The sequence below is a fragment of the Myxine glutinosa genome, chromosome 4, assembly GCF_964187855.1.
Source record: "Myxine glutinosa chromosome 4, kmMyxGlut1.1, whole genome shotgun sequence".
NCBI lineage: Eukaryota > Metazoa > Chordata > Myxini > Myxiniformes > Myxinidae > Myxine > Myxine glutinosa.
Genome location: NC_136264.1, coordinates 179,051,179 through 179,074,274, shown reverse-complemented (window position 1 = coordinate 179,074,274; position 23,096 = coordinate 179,051,179). Strand labels below are relative to the sequence as shown.

The following is a 23,096-nucleotide window of genomic DNA, read 5'->3' as shown; positions in this document are numbered from 1 at the left end:
CTTTCATCGGATTTTCTTCCCGTTTTTTTTCAACCGAGTCTAAAACTATGTTAGCGACTGTGAAAAATGAAATGATATATCGAATTTGATTTGAAATAAAACTGTGTGAGAGAGGAAGACACCACGGGCCTACAAAACAGGCCTCAAAGCTATGCGAGTTAATAAAATGGTGGATATTTGTTTATATGAAGGCTCTCCCAGAATGGGTGGAGCTATGGTTCCCAGAATGGGTGGAGCTTTGAGGTTTTGTCTTCTCTGCAAGAACAAGAACAAGAAGAAGAAGAAGAAGAACAACAACAACAACAGAGGGCACTCTATGAGCAGCGTCTGCGACGCGGCTAAAAAAAGTTTTATTTTACATTCTACTGCCATGTACGAAATGTAGCCCAGTGAATTATGGCAGTTGGTTGAAAAGCACAGTTGGGTCCCTGTAATTACGAGTATTAATGTAAAAGTACAATGACGTCTCGTGAAATTTCCAAATATGTGATATATAGGAGAAGAAGATTGGGAGAGATTGCATTAATACCGTAATTGCAACCTCCTCCACGAGCCTTATATCGGTGTTTAAACATGTGCCCATTTTTAGACGTTAATAGGCGATCTACATATTATTTTTGAAGAGGGGAAGGGGTTCGGCATAAAATTCTTTAAAATAAATTTCCCAAAAAAATAATGGGGGAAATAATAGTGGAGGAAAAAAGAAAAGAGCTTGGGAAAAGATAGACAAGAGGAAGGCATAAAGGAGAGAGGAGGGTTAGCAAATATATTTATACCATTTTGTTGACAACTCCCAACATGTTGCAAAACTCAATTTGTTACTTGCGAAAATCGAAGATTTTTCAAGTATATTGGTTGGTCTTGTGCATTATTCTGTCCGTTTGTCTGACTGTCTGTATGTCAGTCGCTTACAGGTCACAATTTTCAAGCGATCTTCACGAAACTTCACCAAATGGTAGGGTTGGTCATAAGCAAGAAGCTTATTGTTTTGGGGATCAAAAGGTCAATAGGTCAACATCGGCCAAACGTCACCAACTTTGTCTAATTTCTAAAATCCTCAATTTTTATCCAATTAACTTGAAATTTAAGAGGATTTGCATATCTGGACACTTAATTCAACCCCAACTATTTTTGAGGTCAACATAGGCCAAAAGGTCAACATAGGCCAGATTTCTAAAATCCTCAATTTTCATCTGATTGACTTGAAATTTAAGAGGACTTGCTTACCAGGTCACTGAATTCAACCACCAAGTATTTTTGAGGTCATCATAGGCCAACAACTTATTTTAGGGATTTCGCAAGTATCGTGCTATACACGACATATTTCTTTATTTTTCAGTTAAAATTGTACATTGAAACTTACAATGTTCGATATTATATAACGAGTGTAAAAGCCCATCAACAATGCCAGTTTGGAACAGTTTATTTGATGGTACAGCCTAATAAGCATGCCGAAATCTGAAGCCTCAGCCGAGTGTCAGGTGTGCTTATATCCTCTTTATTTATTACACATTATACGGACGTGAATAAATACTCGTTTTACCCTGCATGCGTTGCACATCACATGCATCAAATTTCACCTCCCTGCCCCTTGTATTTATTGTTATTTAAAAAAACGCTTCTGTACACCACCCTTGAGGCTTGGTTTGCAAGCCACCATCTACAATTCCAATAGAGGAGACGTTATTACTGTTTTATGAAAAATATTTATAGAGTGTGTTTTATACTCAAAAATAGAGCGTAATGAACACACCTTCGTGTTAAAAGATTGGCCTTTAAAACTCGACTCAAATTGTCATCAGTACAAACACACAAACTGACATTGTATTGTATTGGTAGATTGTTCAGTCAAATAACTACCATGCAGGCAGGTGCACCCTCCTTGAGAGAGAGGGTGCAGCGCTGATGGATTTGGTGGACAATGTGTGAAATCGTATTGTTATTGGAGTAGGCCTTTGTGTGAAAGTATCCGAAAGAAGGTAAAAAGTTGTTATTTATTTGTTTTATTCAGTACATCAATCATTATTTTCCATTTATGGATTCTCCCGTGTTGTCGCCTCTTTGGGCCTTTAGTTCAGTGTCTGCATCGAGGGGCTGAACAAGCTCTTATAGCGAAGGCAAAATGATGTGTTATGGTTAACTAGCAACGGTACCCGCACTATGGGCGGGGCTCCAATTGGGAAGCCCAAATGAAAAGGAAAAATATCAGAAGTTGAAGGCTTTTTTTATTTTAAACGATTAATTTAAACATCCGTTGAATCATATCACACGCAAAGCATCAAAATCTAAACAGTATTTGTAGAATTTCAATAAAAGCCACATCACTGTTCATATCGGTAAATATTATTCCGTCGTGTTTCAAATCGTGATCGATACACTATGATCGTGAATCGTGATCGATAATCGTGTTCACAATCGCTATGTCGTATGTACTCCCAATACGTGTGATTAATTCCCGATATGTGCAACTGTACCAAATGAACAGTTAAAAGGATTTTGAGCTGATAGGTGTTACGGCCTTGGCAAGATCGATGGGGACAGCGATCTGTTAGCGTATTCACCGCCCAAATAGCTTTGTGGAATTCTCTCATGTGGAGATTAAACGGCGTTTGAACTTTGGCCGAGGTCATTATTTACTTTTAATGATGCTTATATACGAATGATGTTTAATGATGTTTATATTGGTTTTGGGTCGTCCTTTCCGCATATCTCGTGGGATTGTGAGTTGGAGAGACGGCCCTGATGGCGGGGAGGGGGTTGGAATTCTCTCAAGCAGGGATTCAACCCATGTCCTTACAAAAGGTCTTTGTCCGAGGTCACCGAGTTCGATCGGTGCAGCTGTGCAGCGATCGGTGCAGCCGTTTGTGCGGCACCCGGGAAAACAACATCGTCACAATGGAAACATCGTCACAATGAACGTTATGCGAACGCGAATGTTATGCGGGAGTCCAAACCTGAGAATGCTGGAGACCAAAGCTGAAATTGGGAAAACTAAATAGCCTATTTTACTCCAGGGGATCCCAGGATTACCCAACCAAAATATCGTTGCGATCGGTTCAGCAGTTTTTACGGTACCTTCGAACGGACAGACAGGCGGATGGACATTTGGTGAATTATAGTAAGATTACTGCAACAAATGGTTTTGTAATCTATATAATAAAGTAGCTGAATTCTCCGTCCGTCCCTCTGTCTGCCACGCTGTTTTTGCTGGGACGTCATTACGTCTAGCACTAAGCTAGGCCTTTACGGCGATTTATTATTCATGACTCGATGACAATGGCATTTTGCAAATTGAAAAAAATAAAAACAATCAGCAGGGACCGTAATAGGTAAAGATGGAGTCATCAGGAAGAACTTGAATAGGTAAAGATGGAGTCATCAGGAAGAACTTTAATAGGTAAAGATGGAGTCATCAGGAGGAACCTGAATAGGTAAAGATGGAGTCATCAGGAGGAACCTGAATAGGTAAAGATGGAGTCATCAGGAGGAACTTGAATAGGTAAAGATGGAGTCATCAGGAGTAACTTTAATAAGTGATGATGGAGTCATCAGGAGGAACTTTAATAGGTAAAGGTGGAGTCATCAGGAGGAACCTGAATAGGTAAAGATGGAGTCATCAGGAGGAACCGTGATAGGTAAAGATGGAGCCATCAGGAGGAACCTGAATAGGTAAAGATGGAGTCATCAGGAGGAACCTGAATAGGTAAAGATGGAGTCATCAGGAGGAACCTGATTAGGTAAAGATGGAGTCATCAGGAGTAACTTGCATAGGTAAAGATGGAGTCATCAGGAGGAACCTGAATAGGTAAAGATGGAGTCATCAGGGGGAACCTGAATTGGTAAAGATGGAGTCATCAGGAGTAACTTGCATAGGTAAAGATGGAGTCATCAGGAGGAACCTGAATAGGTAAAGATGGAGTCATCAGGAGTAACTTTAATAGGTAAAGGTGGAGTCATCAGGAGGAACTTGAATTGGTAAAGATGGAGTCATCAGGAGGAACCTGAATAGGTAAAGATGGAGTCATCAGGAGGAACCTGAATAGGTAAAGATGGAGTCATCAGGAGGAACCGTGATAGGTAAAGATGGAGCCATCAGGAGGAACCTGAATCGGTAAAGATGGAGTCATCAGGAGGAACCTGAATAGGTAAAGATGGAGTCATCAGGAGTAACTTGCAAAGGTAAAGATGGAGTCATCAGGAGGAACTTGAATTGGTAAAGATGGAGTCATCAGGAGTAACTTTAATAAGTGACGATGGAGTCATCAGGAGTAACTTGCATAGGTAAAGATGGAGTCATCAGGAGGAACTTGCATAGGTAAAGTTGGAGTCATCAGGAGGAACCTGTATAGGTAAAGATGGACTCATCAGGAGGAACCTGAATAGATAAAGATGGAGCGATCAGGAGGAACCTGAATTTGTAAAGATGGAGATATCAGGAGGAAGTTGGATAGCATTCAGGTTTCAGCTGCTACTCCTCTACCCTCTATCCCAGCCGTGTGCAACAACTTTACAGAATATATATATATATATATATATATATATATATATATATTACATATTATATTATATATATTACATATTATATATTACAAGTATTTAAGTATTCCATGTTTTAAAATGTAATGTTATGTTGCAAAGCAAACCTGTTCACTCGGACAGAAGGGCTAGCCTCAATTGTAACCTCATAATGTAGCTATTATTGTCATGGACACCAGCATGTCATTGCATAGGCATGGCGTTTTAACAGACCCCATTCATCAGGTAGTTGAGCATGCTATTGAAGTGATGGGATTAAAACAGCAAGACTTCTGATCACTGGTTGGATGCTATAACCACTGCACTGATGCTAAGCCTTACAAGATGATAATTAGGGCAAGCTTCGAGCTCAATCAGAGAGCATGCTGGATGCCAGCAATTTGGTGAATCATTAGGAGCAGTCTTTAAATCAGGGTTCTTCAATCAAGGGCATTGTTTAAACAAGCTTTGTAATACGAGTGCCCTGGTGTGACTCCGTACACATAGTCAGGTGAGAAACTGCTGGAAAAGTTCAAGACTCTGGTACATTCCCTTGTACCTGCACCTGTGTGCAAGCTGTGGTATACTGCACCTGCAATGGAATCTGAGACTGGCTAACTCTTGAAATATACCTGAGGTTTCTGCTATGGAACTTTAACTGAAGTGGGATAACATTGCAAACGTTTCTGTAAACAAGCCCCCTTCGTCAGAAACAACATCAGCAAGTTTGATCGATTATTCAACCAACAGTGCACGGAAGTGCTGATGAATCACGCCATGTTGTTACTCAGTTGACATTTTAAACTTTAAAAAAATTAAACAAAAGCAGTCAGTACCAAAACAGATTGACATCAATAGGTACGAGGATGTTACAGTGGAATAACGGAGCTAGGGAACGTGTCAGTATGCCCCTCAACCACTCACCCTGAGAGAGGAGAGAACCACCATGTCTGATCCTAACGACCATGTCTGATCCTAACCACCATGTCTGATCCTAACCGCTATGTCTGATCCTAACCACCATGTCTGATCCTAACCGCCATGTCTAATCCTAAATGCTATGTCTGATCCTAACCACCATGTCTGATCCTAACCACCATGTCTGATCCTAACCACCATGTGTGATCCTAACCGCCATGTCTGATCCACCCGCCATGTCTGATCCTAACCGCCATGTCTGATCCGAACCACCATGTCTGATCCTAACCACCATGTCTGATCCCAACCGCTATGTCTGATCCTAACCACTATGTCTGATCCTAACCACCATGTCTGATCCTAACCACCATGTCTGATCCTAACCGCTATGTCTGATCCTAACCCCCATGTCAGATCCTAACCGCCATGTCTGATCCTAACCGCCATGCCTGATCCTAACCGCCATGTCTGATCCTAACCCCCATGTCTGATCCTCACTGCCATGTCTGATCCTAACCACCAAGTCTGATCCTAACCCCCATGTCTGATCCTAACCCCCATGTCTGATCCTAACCGCCATGTCTGATCCTAACCGCCATGCCTGATCCTAATCGCCATGTCTGATCCTAACCCCCATGTCTGATCCTCACCGCCATGTCTGATCCTAACCACCAAGTCTGATCCTAACCGCCAAGTCTGATCCTAACTGCCATGTCTTATCCTAACCGCCATGTCTGATCCTAACCCCCATGTCTGATCCTAACCGCCATGTCTGATCCTAACCACCATGCCTTATCCTAACCGCCATGCCTGATCCTAACTGCCATGTCTGATCCTAACCGCCATGTCTGCTCCTAACCCCCATGTCTGATCCTAACCCCCATGTCTGATCCTAACCGCCATGTCTGAGCCTAACTGCCATGTCTGATCCTAACCGCCTTGCCTGATCCTAACCGCCATGTCTGATCCTAACCCCCATGTCTGATCCTCACCGCAATGTCTGATCCTAACCACCAAGTCTGACCCTAACCCCCATGTCTGATCCTAACCCCCATGTCTGATCCTAACCGCCATGTCTGATCCTAACCGCCATGTCTGATCCTAACCGCAATGTCTGATCCTAACCGCCATGCCTGATCCTAATCACCATGTCTGATCCTAACCCCCATGTCTGATCCTAACCACCAAGTCTGATCCTAACTGCCAAGTCTGATCCTAATCGCCATGTCTTATCCTAACCACCATGTCTGATCCTAACCCCCATGTCTGATCCTAACCGCCATGTCTGATCCTAACCGCCATGTCTGATCCTAACCCCCATGTCTGATCCTAACCGCCATGTCTGATCCTAACCGCCATGTCTGATCCTAACCACCATGTCTGATCCTAACCGCCATGTCTGATCCTAACCACCATGTCTGATCCTAACCCCCATGTCTGATCCTAACCACCATGTCTGATCCTAACCCCCATGTCTGATCCTAACCTCCATGTCTGATCCTAACCGCCATGTCTGATCCTAACCCCCATGTCTGATCCTAACCCCCATGTCTGATCCTAACCCCCATGTCTGATCCTAACCCCCATGTCTGATCCTAACCCCCATGTCTGATCCCTCCCCAATCCCACAGACAACAAGGAGTACGATGCATTCGTGTCCTGCGCCAAGGCAGACGGAGGTGCTTGGGGCGGTGAAGGTGCCGAAGATGAGCACCTTGCTTTGGAACTCATCCCTGACGTCTTGGAAAAGCACTTTGGCTTCCGACTCTTTCTGCCCGAGAGAGATCTTATTCCTGCTAATAGTGTGTAATGCAACGTCATCATCAATGTCATCTTCCTTTTTGTTTTTGTTGTCCTAATCATTGGTTTTGTCAATATTGTGTCATTATTGTATGATCATTATCATCATCACACTCACTGTGGGAAACATTTGGCTTATTTGGCAAGAGGGGTATAATATTCCATCGGCTTATAAGTTTGTTCTAATCAGCAATAACTTCTCTTCATACTTCCCACATACTTTGTCCAATCGTTTTTCATTATTTTTGTCACCATCACGACCTCGGTGTGTCTGCATAATTTACATGTTCCTGACAAAATTTCATGACATTCACACATCTTATCCCGTGCTTCCTTCAAACCCAACCTCATCACAATTACAACCTCCAAACTCCCTCTCCAGCCCCCCTTCCTCCATTGCTTTTAGCACCTTCTTCACCCAACCAGGAACAAAATGTTTTTTTCCCGAGAGACTAAGCGTTCTGGAAAGCAGGTGCACAGGTGAAATTCCAATTCTGGAATTTTCCGCTTGACTTGGCAGGCCTTCGCCTGCATAGAGGTGAAAGGTGGCGTTATCGTAAGAGCTCCCGCTTTTTTGATGAAACACTCTAGGTTTATGTATGACTTCTTGTTTTGTTACATTTCGTATTTCAAGGGCCACTGCCTAAAGCTCAGCCAGTGGAGTTCCCGCTTGGCAAAGTCGAGGGTTTTCACAATTTGTCTGCAGCCTGAACAACCCTTGCAGCATCGTGATCGGCGACAGCGCAGCAATACCACTCAATACAACATTGGCTGGAAAATGTCACTGATAAAGTTTGGCCACTATTCCTGGGTATAAATTGGGCCACAGAGACTCAAGTTTGGGCAAGGGTTTCATTTAGTTTGGACTTGCTACATCTTAAAGCTTTAAACACGAGTGAGGAACTGGAAGGCCATTGGTCGTGTTTGGGCGAGGGTTTAGCTTAGACTTGCTACGTCTTAAAGCTTTAAACACTCGTGAGGAACTGGAAGGCCATTGGTCGTGTTTGGGCGAGGGTTTAGCTTAGACTTGCTGCATCTTAAAGCTTTAAACACGAGTGAGGAACTGGAAGGCCATTGGTCGTGTTTGGGCGAGGGTTTAGCTTAGACTTGCTGCATCTTAAAGCTTTAAACACGAGTGAGGAACTGGAAGGCCATTGGTCGTGTTTGGGCGAGGGTTTAGCTTAGACTTGCTGCATCTTAAAGCTTTAAACACAAGTGAGGAACTGGAAGGCCATTGGTCGTGTTTGGGCGAGGGTTTAGCTTCGACTTACTACATCTTAAAGTTTTAAACACGAGTGAGGAACTGGAAGGCCATTGGTCGTGTTTGGGGGAGGGTTTAGTTTAGACTTGCTACATCTTAAAGCTTTAAACACGAGTGAGGAACTGGAAGGCCATTGGTCGTGTTTGGGCGAGGGTTTAGCTTCGACTTACTACATCGTAAAGTTTTAAACACAAGTGAGGAACTGGAGGGCCATTGGTCGTGTTTGGGGGAGGGTTTAGTTTAGACTTGCTGCATCATAAAGCTTTAAACACTAGTGAGGAACTGGAAGGCCATTGGTCGTGTTTGGGCGAGGGTTTAGCTTAGACTTGCTACATCTTAAAGCTTTAAACACGAGTGAGGAACTGGAAGGCCATTGGTCGTGTTTGGGCGAGGGTTTAGCTTAGACTTGCTACATCTTAAAGCTTTAAACACTAGTGAGGAACTGGAAGGCCATTGGTCGTGTTTGGGCGAGGGTTTAGCTGGGACTTGCTACATCTTAAAGCTTTAAACACGAGTGAGAAACTGGAAGGCCATTGGTCGTGTTTGGGCGAGGGTTTAGCTTAGACTTGCTGCATCTTAAAGCTTTAAACACGAGTGAGGAACTGGAAGGCCATTGGTCGTGTTTGGGCGAGGGTTTAGCTTAGACTTGCTGCATCTTAAAGCTTTAAACACTAGTGAGGAACTGGAAGGCCATTGGTCGTGTTTGGGCGAGGGTTTAGCTTAGACTTGCTGCATCTTAAAGCTTTAAACACGAGTGAGGAACTGGAAGGCCATTGGTCGTGTTTGGGCGAGGGTTTAGCTTAGACTTGCTACATCTTAAAGCTTTAAACACTGGTGAGGAAATGGAAGGCCATTGGTCGTGTTTGGGCGAGGGTTTAGCTTAGACTTGCTGCATCATAAAGCTTTAAACACTAGTGAGGAACTGGAAGGCCATTGGTCGTGTTTGGGCGAGGGTTTAGCTTAGACTTGCTACATCTTAAAGCTTTAAACACTAGTGAGGAACTGGAAGGCCATTGGTCGTGTTTGGGGGAGGGTTTAGCTTAGACCTGCTGCATCTTAAAGCTTTAAACACAAGTGAGGAACTGGAAGGCCATTGGTCGTGTTTGGGCGAGGGTTTAGCTTCGACTTACTACATCTTAAAGTTTTAAACACGAGTGAGGAACTGGAAGGCCTTGGTCGTGTTTGGGGGAGGGTTTAGTTTAGACTTGCTACATCTTAAAGCTTTAAACACTAGTGAGGAACTGGAAGGCCATTGGTCGTGTTTGGGCGAGGGTTTAGCTTCGACTTACTACATCTTAAAGCTTTAAACACTAGTGAGGAAATGGAAGGCCATTGGTCGTGTTTGGGGGAGGGTTTAGCTTAGACTTGCTACATCTTAAAGCTTTAAACACTAGTGAGGAACTGGAAGGCCATTGGTCGTGTTTGGGCGAGGGTTTAGCTTAGACTTGCTACATCTTAAAGCTTTAAACACTAGTGAGGAACTGGAAGGCCATTGGTCGTGTTTGGGCGAGGGTTTAGCTTAGACTTGCTACATCTTAAAGCTTTAAACACTAGTGAGGAACTGGAAGGCCATTGGTCGTGATTGGGCGAGGGTTTAGCTGGGACTTGCTACATCTTAAAGCTTTAAACACGAGTGAGAAACTGGAAGGCCATTCGTCGTGTTTGGGCGAGGGTTTAGCTGGGACTTGCTGCATCTTAAAGCTTTAAACACTAGTGAGGAACTGGAAGGCCATTGGTCGTGTTTGGGCGAGGGTTTAGCTTCGACTTGCTACATCTTAAAGCTTTAAACACTAGTGAGGAACTGGAAGGCCATTGGTCGTGTTTGGGCGAGGGTTTAGCTGGGACTTGCTACATCTTAAAGCTTTAAACACGAGTGAGAAACTGGAAGGCCATTCGTCGTGTTCGGGCGAGGGTTTAGCTAGGACTTGCTGCATCTTAAAGCTTTAAACACTAGTGAGGAACTGGAAGGCCATTGGTCGTGTTTGGGCGAGGGTTTAGCTTCGACTTGCTACATCTTAAAGCTTTAAACACTAGTGAGGAACTGGAAGGCCATTGGTCGTGTTTGGGCGAGGGTTTAGCTGGGACTTGCTACATCTTAAAGCTTTAAACACGAGTGAGAAACTGGAAGGCCATTCGTCGTGTTCGGGCGAGGGTTTAGCTTAGACTTGCTGCATCTTAAAGCTTTAAACACGAGTGAGGAACTGGAAGGCCATTGGTCGTGTTTGGGGGAGGGTTTAGCTTAGACTTGCTACATCGTAAATCTTTAAACATGAGTGAGGAACTGGAAGGCCATTGGTCGTGTTTGGGCGAGGGTTTAGCTTCGACTTGCTACATCTTAAAGCTTTAAACACGAGTGAGGAACTGCAAGGCCATTGGTCGTGTTTGGGTGAGGGTTTAGCTTAGACTTGCTGCATCTTAAAGCTTTAAACACGAGTGAGGAACTGGAAGGCCATTGGTCGTGTTTGGGGGAGGGTTTAGCTTAGACTTGCTACATCGTAAATCTTTAAACACGAGTGAGGAACTGGAAGGCCATTGGTCGTGTTTGGGCGAGGGTTTAGCTTAGACTTGCTACATCTTAAAGCTTTAAACACTGGTGAGGAAATGGAAGGCCATTGGTCGTGTTTGGGCGAGGGTTTAGCTTAGACTTGCTGCATCATAAAGCTTTAAACACTAGTGAGGAACTGGAAGGCCATTGGTCGTGTTTGGGCGAGGGTTTAGCTTAGACTTGCTACATCTTAAAGCTTTAAACACTAGTGAGGAACTGGAAGGCCATTGGTCGTGTTTGGGGGAGGGTTTAGCTTAGACCTGCTGCATCTTAAAGCTTTAAACACAAGTGAGGAACTGGAAGGCCATTGGTCGTGTTTGGGCGAGGGTTTAGCTTCGACTTACTACATCTTAAAGCTTTAAACACTAGTGAGGAACTGGAAGGCCATTGGTCGTGATTGGGCGAGGGTTTAGCTGGGACTTGCTACATCTTAAAGCTTTAAACACGAGTGAGAAACTGGAAGGCCATTCGTCGTGTTTGGGCGAGGGTTTAGCTGGGACTTGCTGCATCTTAAAGCTTTAAACACTAGTGAGGAACTGGAAGGCCATTGGTCGTGTTTGGGCGAGGGTTTAGCTTCGACTTGCTACATCTTAAAGCTTTAAACACTAGTGAGGAACTGGAAGGCCATTGGTCGTGTTTGGGCGAGGGTTTAGCTGGGACTTGCTACATCTTAAAGCTTTAAACACGAGTGAGAAACTGGAAGGCCATTCGTCGTGTTCGGGCGAGGGTTTAGCTGGGACTTGCTGCATCTTAAAGCTTTAAACACTAGTGAGGAACTGGAAGGCCATTGGTCGTGTTTGGGCGAGGGTTTAGCTTCGACTTGCTACATCTTAAAGCTTTAAACACTAGTGAGGAACTGGAAGGCCATTGGTCGTGTTTGGGCGAGGGTTTAGCTGGGACTTGCTACATCTTAAAGCTTTAAACACGAGTGAGAAACTGGAAGGCCATTCGTCGTGTTCGGGCGAGGGTTTAGCTTAGACTTGCTGCATCTTAAAGCTTTAAACACGAGTGAGGAACTGGAAGGCCATTGGTCGTGTTTGGGGGAGGGTTTAGCTTAGACTTGCTACATCGTAAATCTTTAAACATGAGTGAGGAACTGGAAGGCCATTGGTCGTGTTTGGGCGAGGGTTTAGCTTCGACTTGCTACATCTTAAAGCTTTAAACACGAGTGAGGAACTGCAAGGCCATTGGTCGTGTTTGGGTGAGGGTTTAGCTTAGACTTGCTGCATCTTAAAGCTTTAAACACGAGTGAGGAACTGGAAGGCCATTGGTCGTGTTTGGGGGAGGGTTTAGCTTAGACTTGCTACATCGTAAATCTTTAAACACGAGTGAGGAACTGGAAGGCCATTGGTCGTGTTTGGGCGAGGGTTTAGCTTAGACTTGCTACATCTTAAAGCTTTAAACACTGGTGAGGAAATGGAAGGCCATTGGTCGTGTTTGGGCGAGGGTTTAGCTTAGACTTGCTGCATCATAAAGCTTTAAACACTAGTGAGGAACTGGAAGGCCATTGGTCGTGTTTGGGCGAGGGTTTAGCTTAGACTTGCTACATCTTAAAGCTTTAAACACTAGTGAGGAACTGGAAGGCCATTGGTCGTGTTTGGGGGAGGGTTTAGCTTAGACCTGCTGCATCTTAAAGCTTTAAACACAAGTGAGGAACTGGAAGGCCATTGGTCGTGTTTGGGCGAGGGTTTAGCTTCGACTTACTACATCTTAAAGTTTTAAACACGAGTGAGGAACTGGAAGGCCTTGGTCGTGTTTGGGGGAGGGTTTAGTTTAGACTTGCTACATCTTAAAGCTTTAAACACTAGTGAGGAACTGGAAGGCCATTGGTCGTGTTTGGGCGAGGGTTTAGCTTCGACTTACTACATCTTAAAGCTTTAAACACTAGTGAGGAAATGGAAGGCCATTGGTCGTGTTTGGGGGAGGGTTTAGCTTAGACTTGCTACATCTTAAAGCTTTAAACACTAGTGAGGAACTGGAAGGCCATTGGTCGTGTTTGGGCGAGGGTTTAGCTTAGACTTGCTACATCTTAAAGCTTTAAACACTAGTGAGGAACTGGAAGGCCATTGGTCGTGTTTGGGTGAGGGTTTAGCTTAGACTTGCTACATCTTAAAGCTTTAAACACTAGTGAGGAACTGGAAGGCCATTGGTCGTGATTGGGCGAGGGTTTAGCTGGGACTTGCTACATCTTAAAGCTTTAAACACGAGTGAGAAACTGGAAGGCCATTCGTCGTGTTTGGGCGAGGGTTTAGCTGGGACTTGCTGCATCTTAAAGCTTTAAACACTAGTGAGGAACTGGAAGGCCATTGGTCGTGTTTGGGCGAGGGTTTAGCTTCGACTTGCTACATCTTAAAGCTTTAAACACTAGTGAGGAACTGGAAGGCCATTGGTCGTGTTTGGGCGAGGGTTTAGCTGGGACTTGCTACATCTTAAAGCTTTAAACACGAGTGAGAAACTGGAAGGCCATTCGTCGTGTTCGGGCGAGGGTTTAGCTGGGACTTGCTGCATCTTAAAGCTTTAAACACTAGTGAGGAACTGGAAGGCCATTGGTCGTGTTTGGGCGAGGGTTTAGCTTCGACTTGCTACATCTTAAAGCTTTAAACACTAGTGAGGAACTGGAAGGCCATTGGTCGTGTTTGGGCGAGGGTTTAGCTGGGACTTGCTACATCTTAAAGCTTTAAACACGAGTGAGAAACTGGAAGGCCATTCGTCGTGTTCGGGCGAGGGTTTAGCTTAGACTTGCTGCATCTTAAAGCTTTAAACACGAGTGAGGAACTGGAAGGCCATTGGTCGTGTTTGGGGGAGGGTTTAGCTTAGACTTGCTACATCGTAAATCTTTAAACATGAGTGAGGAACTGGAAGGCCATTGGTCGTGTTTGGGCGAGGGTTTAGCTTCGACTTGCTACATCTTAAAGCTTTAAACACGAGTGAGTAACTGCAAGGCCATTGGTCGTGTTTGGGTGAGGGTTTAGCTTAGACTTGCTGCATCTTAAAGCTTTAAACACGAGTGAGGAACTGGAAGGCCATTGGTCGTGTTTGGGGGAGGGTTTAGCTTAGACTTGCTACATCGTAAATCTTTAAACACGAGTGAGGAACTGGAAGGCCATTGGTCGTGTTTGGGCGAGGGTTTAGCTTAGACTTGCTGCATCATAAAGGTTTAAACACGAGTGAGGAACTGGAAGGCCATTGGTCGTGTTTGGGCGTGGGTTTAGTTTAGACTTGCTACATCCTCAAGCTTTAAACACGAGTGAGGAACTGGAAGGCCATTGGTCGTGTTTGGGCGAGGGTTTAGCTTAGACTTGCTACATCCTCAAGCTTTAAACACGAGTGAGGAACTGGAAGGCCATTGGTCGTGTTTGGGCGAGGGTTTAGCTTAGACTTGCTGCATCTTAAAGCTTTAAACACGAGTGAGGAACTGGAAGGCCATTGGTCGTGTTTGGGCGAGGGTTTAGCTTAGACTTGCTGCATCTTAAAGCTTTAAACACTAGTGAGGAAATGGAAGGCCATTGGTCGTGTTTGGGCGAGGGTTTAGCTTAGACTTGCTGCATCTTAAAGCTTTAAACACGAGTGAGGAACTGGAAGGCCATTGGTCGTGTTTGGGCGAGGGTTTAGCTTAGACTTGCTGCATCTTAAAGCTTTAAACACGAGTGAGGAACTGGAAGGCCATTGGTCGTGTTTGGGCGAGGGTTTAGTTTAGACTTGCTACATCGTAAAGCTTTAAACACTCGTGAGGAACTGGAAGGCCATTGGTCGTGTCACTGTTGAAATGTTTTACCTTTCTGGTTACCAAAGTGACGGCAGTACAAATTTACCATTGACACCTGCCAGACTAATTACCTGAGTAGTTAGACACCTGTGCCCGATGGCCATTAATTTTCCCCATCAGCTTTGACCACAGTGTTTCAAAAAGTTTTAATGAGTCATCGCTGAGCTCGGACTCCCCACTGCGTAAAGCGCTTATCTACGGGGATGTGTGTGGGATGTGATAACTTGCCAGGGAACTGAATAAGCAAAAGCACTTTCAATTCTAGCAGAGAAAATGTTTGTCTTTTCCATAAATGCCATTTGGCATGAATAGAAATTGTTGATTTTTGGAGTGAGTAGTCACAAATAATGGAGATGTAGAAAGGCCGGTGCATGGAAGCGTAGAGTAATTGGATATTCTTAAAGGACTGAAGGATCAATTTCTCAGATCATGAAGTTACAGTTGCAGAACATAATACTGTATTATTGTAAGTGATTTACTTAAGTTTAAACATGGAGTTTCTTTTAATAACGAGTTCAATGGAATATTTGAAGTTGCTGGGTAAAACTTTAGCTGCGTTTAATTGCCTTGAAGCTTGTTGCTTTTTAATGATCATCCTCTCTTAAACACGTCGGCCCTTGCACACCTGCATCCTGCGATTCACCGTGGCAGACTCTTGACTCCGCCGGATTATTTCACCCGATATGTGTTCCTCAAAAGCCTCTCCTTTTTTGCACATGTCGTCTGGATTCAATCAAGATACACAAATTACCTAGGGCACTGCATCAACGTCACAGCTCCTCAGCAATGATCAAACAGCAGACTCGTTGTGCACAACTGAGTCCACAGAACTTCCTTCCGACAGATCTCCCGATGTCCCTGCCCTCCATCTTGTTCTTCCGCTCCCTTTTTCATATGTTTTGTGTCAGTTTGTCTTTTTGTGATCAATGTTAGCTCTTACACGAGCCTCGATCTTGTATACAAAAAAAGGGGAAAAAAATCTAGAAGCTCCTTTAAAGAAAAAGAAAAAGAAAAAAAAGCTCTTTTTGGTTTAAATAGTGTCCACAAAATATTGAACATCCAAAATGAAAGTTCTGCAGTGATATAAAAGACCCAATTACTCTGCAAAGCTCTTTTGCCCTTCATGGCTCCTGGATATCTCTTGAGTCAGTAGGAATGGGGAAGGAAACAGGCCATGGAAGGGAGCCCGAACTTCGTGATAACCTACATGGAAATTCATCAAACGGTGATCCCTGGTCAGCATCGATGAGGTTTAACGACTCCCTCAAGATTCCCGGGCACCTTCCTAACACTCCTAACGCCATTGCGGACACAAATAATCTTAAACCCGGAGGACCAAAGCAGCCTTCATCTATCTATAACCCTATTTGTGAACGTCTCTTTGTTCGGTTGTGTCTCATGGACAGCCTAAGGAAGTGACTTAGAGAGGGAAGAGGGGGTCCATGGGAGGTAACTTTTCAAGACAAAAAAACATGGGCGCATCAGATTTCGACTAGGGGCGTGGCAGCGGGGCGTGGCTTCCTCTGACCATAAAAAGCCCACTACACACAGGGGACTGACTATTTATGTTCCGGGCAACGCCGGGTAGCTCTGCTCGTATATGATACACACCGTACTTCGTGCCAGCTGGCAGCCTTGGTACCTGCAGATTCTCCTCTAACGTGCACTCTTCAAACGTTGTACCTCTGCGGCTGGCCTTTCAACACACATTCAGACTCTCCTGCAGCTATTTGCTTTTTTTTAAGCACCGTTCTTGAACTGAGGGCTTTGACCATTTGACAGCATTCCATCTGCTTGTTAATGGGGCCGTGCAGTCATGACGATGACCGGGGAACCTGCAGAGACATCGAGTCTCTAGATATTCCTGGCATTTTGTCGAAAAGACTCTGAAAATGAAGCACATGGTAAACAGACCGACGGTACCACGTAATGATTCGATCGTAACTCGTACATCTGCATTGTACGTGGTCCCCCTTTTGTGCATTCATAATTAGTCGTTGGTGTTGTCATCATCACTCCTCTGATGACGAAAGGAACCCGTGTAATTCCTTCCGCATGAAGGGTCAATCCATTCCTATATTCAGATTAAATCATATTCTCGATCAGGTGTTGGCACTTGTGCTGTACTTGCCGGATGGTATTGTGAATATAGGTTCAAAAAACATTAATTTCAACTTTTCTTTTTACTCTTGTGATTGTAAGTTCATCTAAGACCAATGTCTCCTTGTTTCCATCCCTGCAATTGATATGTGTATAAGCTCTTCCATGAGCCTCATGTTGAGCAATTCCTTGCTGATTGTTGTGGGTCTTTTTTTATTTTTAAACTCCTTTTCAAAAACATTTAATCCTTCTTGACACCAATAGGCACCCCAATATACAAGAGCACTTCTGAATGTCTGTGTGGTGTGCAGCTTACGTGGAGGACGTGTCCCGTGCCATAGAACTGAGCCGCCGTCTAATCCTGCTGCTTACTCCGAGTTACGTCTTGCGCCGTGGATGGAGCTTGTTCCAGATCGAGGAAGGACTCCGCATGATGCTGGAGGGTGGGCAGACGAAGGTTATCATTATCGAGTGCGGGGAGCTTCGTGGAGTCGTAAACTACCACGAGGTTGAAGCGCTCCGTGCTGGTATAAAGAGCGTCGTGACTGTGCGCTGGAAAGGGGCAAGCTCCGGTCATCTGGGCTCGCACTTTTGGAAAAAGCTTCGTTATGCCATGCCTGCCAAAAAGCCAGACACCCGGGGTGATAGCGAGCCTTGCCTCGACGAGGCCGAGGCTTCACCATTCCAGAGTCTCCATACAGTGGCGGAAAACGTGGGCCCGGTGACGAGCTTGTCGTGTCGCATGGACACCCGCGCGAGTGTCTGCAACCCGTGCTACGCACGGTATGGGAGCGGGACACGAGTGGCACGTGTTTTTGGGGAAACGTCTCCCCGGATTCTGGACAATCACCACACGTACTGTAACATCCCGCTTTCGCTCGTCAACGGGCACCGAGCGAAGGCCTCCGGTGTACCTTTCGGCTCTGCACCCTTGGCTACTGCGACTCTGGGACATCCCCGGAGAGACTTTGCTCCAGAAGAAAGCCAGGGGAACAGTGCTGTGTTGCCACTGCTTCCACGGGCACCCGGCACTTCAAGCGTGATTTGGTGAAGTTCTGATGCATAAATGTTCTTCTCTGCCCACTCATAAGGCCCATTTATCCACCCCTTGTATTATTGTTATTAGGGTTATTATTAATACTATTATTGTCGTTATTATTGCACTCATGACACTCATCGGATTCTGCTTTTTCTGCTAGTCTGACGGTGTTGGCATTTAGCCCGCGACTACAATGTCTCTGGATATCATTTTGATTCCGGCCTATGTGAGTGCAACGGAGTTGGTGTCTATAGGCAGTTATTTATGTGCATCAGTGTGCATGGTTTTAAATTATCTTTTCTAGGATAGTTGTTGGTACATCAGGAAGGAAACTTTTTGGGGGACAGTCAGATTTTGGTGCTCTAGTTCTTAGGACTCCGCGAATGTTTTCATATTTGCTGAAGCAAAAATTGGGGAAGCAAGGAGATTCATAATGAGGGGAAAAGGGACAGAGTACACAATTGAGGTTATGGAATAAAAAGTTCTGAGTGGGATTAAAAACGAGATCCTCGCGAAGGAGAGGCGAAGAGCGGCTGAAGAGCGGTTCTGCGTTGGAAGTGGGGTTGTGTGGCCAAGAAGAAGAAGAATATACAGGGTAAGAAGTTAGCCAAACTAAAGAAAGACTTAATTTCTCAAACTATTTGACCTAAAGATCAACGACAACCCTTCCAGTTCATGAAGGAAAGTTCAGAACTTCGTACATTCCGAATTCTAGTAAAACGATCTCGTCCCACGTGTCTACACCAGTTTTGAAGCCAAGTATCTTCCTTCATTTAAATAATAAAAGAAGGAAACTATATTCACCACTTTCGCTCCTCTCGCTGCTGCTAATCACCTGAAGGATTGTGTTGGGAAAAAAGATGTTATATATGTATTTTTGTGAGAAAAATCCATCCACCTTTTATAAAATCGCACAATTAATCTGATTTATAATTCCTCCATCTCTCACTGCACATTGGACTGAATCTTATTTCATCACCTGCCTGATTGAAGTATGCGAGGGGAAGGGAAGTGTGTGGGAATAAACTTGAAGGGTTGTAAAAAAAAAGATATTTCCAGCACATCCCTTCCCTATTATTTCATAGTGTAAGTACACTTGACTAGCATTTGTTCACCATCGTTACTCATAGACCTCCGCACGCATTTTAACTCGGAATGAACCGGAATGTTGGCATTGCAGCGTTATGCTAAAATGCTATAGATTACATGGTGTCCTTGCTTGTGCACAGTCAGTGCACAGTCAGAAAAAAGTCGAAGTTCATTTTCCTTTTGCCATCCAGCTAGGGGAAATGAAATGGCGGAAATTGTTTTTGTCGGCCTGATAGACTTGTCCTTCTCTCCCCTCCCCAAGCTGGTTTGGTGTTGCGTTCTCTGGCATGTGAGAGCGATTTTCTTTCTCCTTTTTTTTTAAAGAAATGCAATTTCCATGTATGCCATTTTAACCCCCTAAATGCGACTGGGAGGCAAAATAACTCTCCGAGCAAGCCTAGTATTTTTCTACGAGCCGAGTTATTACAAAACCCGAGAGATGTATTAGCACTTACCGCCAGAAGTTTGCAAGATTCTTATTTATCGATCCGGAAGTCCAGTTAGCAAAACCACCTCTCGCCAGTTAGCTGTGAAAAGTGTACAGTAACTTAGGATTATAACAATAAAATCTGCTCACTCCTTGTGCCCTGTTTTTGTGTGTCTTTGCAAGAAAGCGCGTGACCCTGGCTAACTTTACTGGAAGTAAATCGGAAAACCTATATGTGTGCCTCGCCACTCCGCACGTGGGTTTGTAGTAAATTGTGAAGCCAATAGATTAGTTCATAATGGCATTTCTATCATTTGAGGTAGTGTTTGGTTCATAATTCTGGTAAGTGATGACTGATGACCAATCAATTTCCTTTCGATGCACTGGAAGGTTTAGCTCCACAAAAATTAACTCTTCATTTGTGATCCACGGATAAAAAGTCAAAAAGACCAGCAACTCATAATTAGAGTGTTCATCTAGCCAAGAAAGGGATCTCTCGGATAGCACACATTTCTTCAGATGGAACACAGTGTAGGGTAAATGTGTATGGTGGCAACTTGTAAAGGTGACCAGCTCATACCTATCTCAATCATAATTGTGTTGTTGATATAATTCCAGAAGACTGAATGTGAAGTTGTGCCGCGACACAATTCTTGATGCAACATAACTTTGCAAAGTTGTTGTCCCCCGTCGCACCACGGAGCGAAAGGGGGACGATGGTTTTCCCCTCTGTGCGTGTGTGCGGACGTGCGTGAGCGAAGGACCGAATTCTAATTTGGTGTGTAGGTGCAACCCACGTCAAAATCCAAGATGGCCGCCGCCAGGTATGTCTGATGCCATGTATGTCTGAACCTTGTGAGCGGACTATCTTGAAAAATAAGCGAAGTACCAACTTCTAATCTGGTGTGTGGGTGTATCTAGGCATAAGGAGGAACGCTTTTGAAAATTGGGTCGCCACGTCAAAATCCATGATGGCCGCCGCCATATATATATATATATATATGTCTGACCCGTGTGAGCGAAAAATATCTTGAAAAATAAACGAACTACTAACTTCTAATCTGGTGTGTGGGTGTATCTACGCATGAGGAAGAACGATATTGAAAATTGGGTCGCCACGTCAAAATCCAGGATGGCCACCGCCATGTATGTCTGAACCTTGTGAGCAGAATATCTTGAAAAATAAGCGAAGTGCCAACTTCTAATCCGGTGTGTGGGTGTATCTAGGCATAAGGAAGAAGGCTATTGAAAATTGGGTCGCCACGTCAAAATCCAAGATGGCCACCGCCATGTATGTCTGAAACTTGTGAGCGGAATATCTTGAAAAATAAACGAACTACTAACTTCTAATCTGGTGTGTGGGTGTATCTACGCATAAGGAAGAACGCTATTGAAAATTGGGTCGCCACGTCAAAATCCAAGATGGCCGCCACCATATATATGTCTGAACCTTGTGAGTGAAATATCTTGAAAAATAAACAAACTACTAACTTCTAATCTGGTGTGTGGGTGGATCGACGCATAAGGAAGAAAGCTATTGAAAATTGGGTCTCCACGTCAAAATCCAAGATGGCCGCCGCCATGTATGTCTGAACCTTGTGAGTGGAATATCTTGAAAAATAAACGAACTACTAACTTCTAATCTGGTGTGTGGGTGTATCTACTCATAAGGAAGATCGCTATATAAAATTGGGTCGCCACGTCAAAATCCAAGATGGCCGCCACCATATATATGTCTGAACATTGTGAGCGAAATATCTTGAAAAATAAACGAACTACTAACTTCTAATCTGGTGTGTGGGTGTATCTACGCATAAGGGAGAACGCTATTGAAAATTGGGTCGCCATGTCAAAATCCAAGATGGCGGCCTTGGGTCTTCCACTTTGTCAACTCACATCACTTCACCGACGGGGGACCTAGGCGTAACACTTGTTGTTGTTGCATAGCCCTGGACAGCTCTCTCGAACAAGTGGCACTGAGACAGACCATCGATCTCCCAGGAGAGACCCAGAGATCTCCCACATACAGGATGGTGTACCCCTGCCTTTACGAAGTCAGGGCTACGACAGAGTGAGAGAGAGAGAGAGATAAGAGAGCGATAAGAGGCAAAGGGCCGGTCCATGGGGACCGATCGGCGCTCTGACCGTGATCGCGCTGCCCTGACGAATCCGGGCAGCAGGGAATAATGGGGAAGATTTGGCTTCTGACTTGCATTGGGGGGGAGGAGGGGTACAACCACTGCGGAGAGGAGTACCCAATAGATGTCCTTTCAAAAGTTGTACCTATATACTTCTATGTATCCACGTCCTTGTCCCTACAACTCCTTAAATACCTGAAAGTAAGTATTTACACAACTTTGTCTTGTGATGCCAATAAGATGCACGTTGCTTCGTTTCTTTTCCAACACACATCTCCCTGAATGGCAGCCACTCAATAGCTGGACCTTGTCATGTCAAACTTTTCTTTAAACGTGTCCTGTTCTTCCTGAGCTGTATCAGGAAGTGTGTCCTGAACTGTATCAAACACAAATGTGTGTTTGCATAAATTGAAGTGGGTCCCTTCCTAGATATTGTGTTTCTTCCAAATTCCAAAAGCATTGGATCAAGCTATGGCCTGGCGGGTTTCTGTCAGGTCATAGACCTGACCTCTTGCCTTATTTTTTTTAAACACACCTGGACCGAAGTTCAGGGGAGCTTATGCGATGGCGCGTCGTCCGTCCGTCCGTCCGTAAACACTTGAAACTTGAAAAAAAGTTCTTCAAAAGAAAAAACTTCTCCAAAACCGCTGATCGGAATGCAAACAAATTTGGCACAAATAATATTTTTTGTGTTGTGACATGTTTATGTTTTTAGTTATTATGATTCATTTTGTGTGGTGTGGTGTGGTTTGCCAGTGTGTGGTATGTCCTGGTTATAAGTCCAACCCCTCCTGAGCATGGTAACCGGGTGAACGGCGGTGTATCACTACCTGCCGGCTAACGGGGCTATGACATCATCACGCTCATTGATTACGATGAACCCAGGTATTCAGTTGGGTTAATTGTAATCATGCCCGCTGATGACGTCATTTTAATCTCCCCTTGAGTGCTCACCTGTGGATAACTTTCAGCACTCCTAGGTGAAGATGAAGTCTCCACAGAGAGCAAAGCGAGTCAAGGGCTCAGGGAATCGTGCAGACCAAAAGACCCCTAGGAGATCACCCCTTGAACTCTTTAGCTCTGCTCCCTTTGTTGGGGTTGGATTATTGACTGAATTAGGCACAGAATGGCAGTTGACCGGTATGGTTGTATTGTGCCGTTGTCGCGCTGTTGTTGTTTTGCTGTAGTAGTAATACCCATTCCCTCTAGTTACCCTCAGCATGTATATAAACATAGGGGCAATACCCCTGACGCTCACCTGGTAGAATAAACAGTATACTGCACCGACTAAAGGTATTTTAAACCAAATTCAATGGCTGCTTGAAGACAGGGCAGCATGTAGAATCATACTAACATAATCATAAGACTTTAAACAAACAAAAAAATACCTATTTTGGGGGGCAACCCCCCCTTTTTTCCCCCACCCCGGGTATACCTCCTTAGACCCCAATTTTTCTAATGCCTTGAACAAACATTTGTACATCACAGATGATGAAGG

The 23,096-nt window shown here is 44.5% G+C and overlaps 1 protein-coding gene across 1 annotated transcript in view; it reads left to right on the top strand.

Moving 5' to 3' along the window:
- The window catches only part of LOC137414307 (interleukin-1 receptor accessory protein-like 1), an 833,791-nt gene extending 814,174 nt beyond the window's left edge, over positions 1-19,617 (top strand). The window contains exons 9-10 of the mRNA XM_078775336.1: positions 7,065-7,235; positions 17,217-19,617. Of these exons, the coding sequence (XP_078631462.1) occupies positions 7,065-7,235; positions 17,217-17,956 (911 nt within the window). The 3' untranslated portion in view covers positions 17,957-19,617. The remainder of the gene's footprint in view (positions 1-7,064; positions 7,236-17,216) is intronic.
- Positions 19,618-23,096: the final 3,479 nt, after the last annotated feature.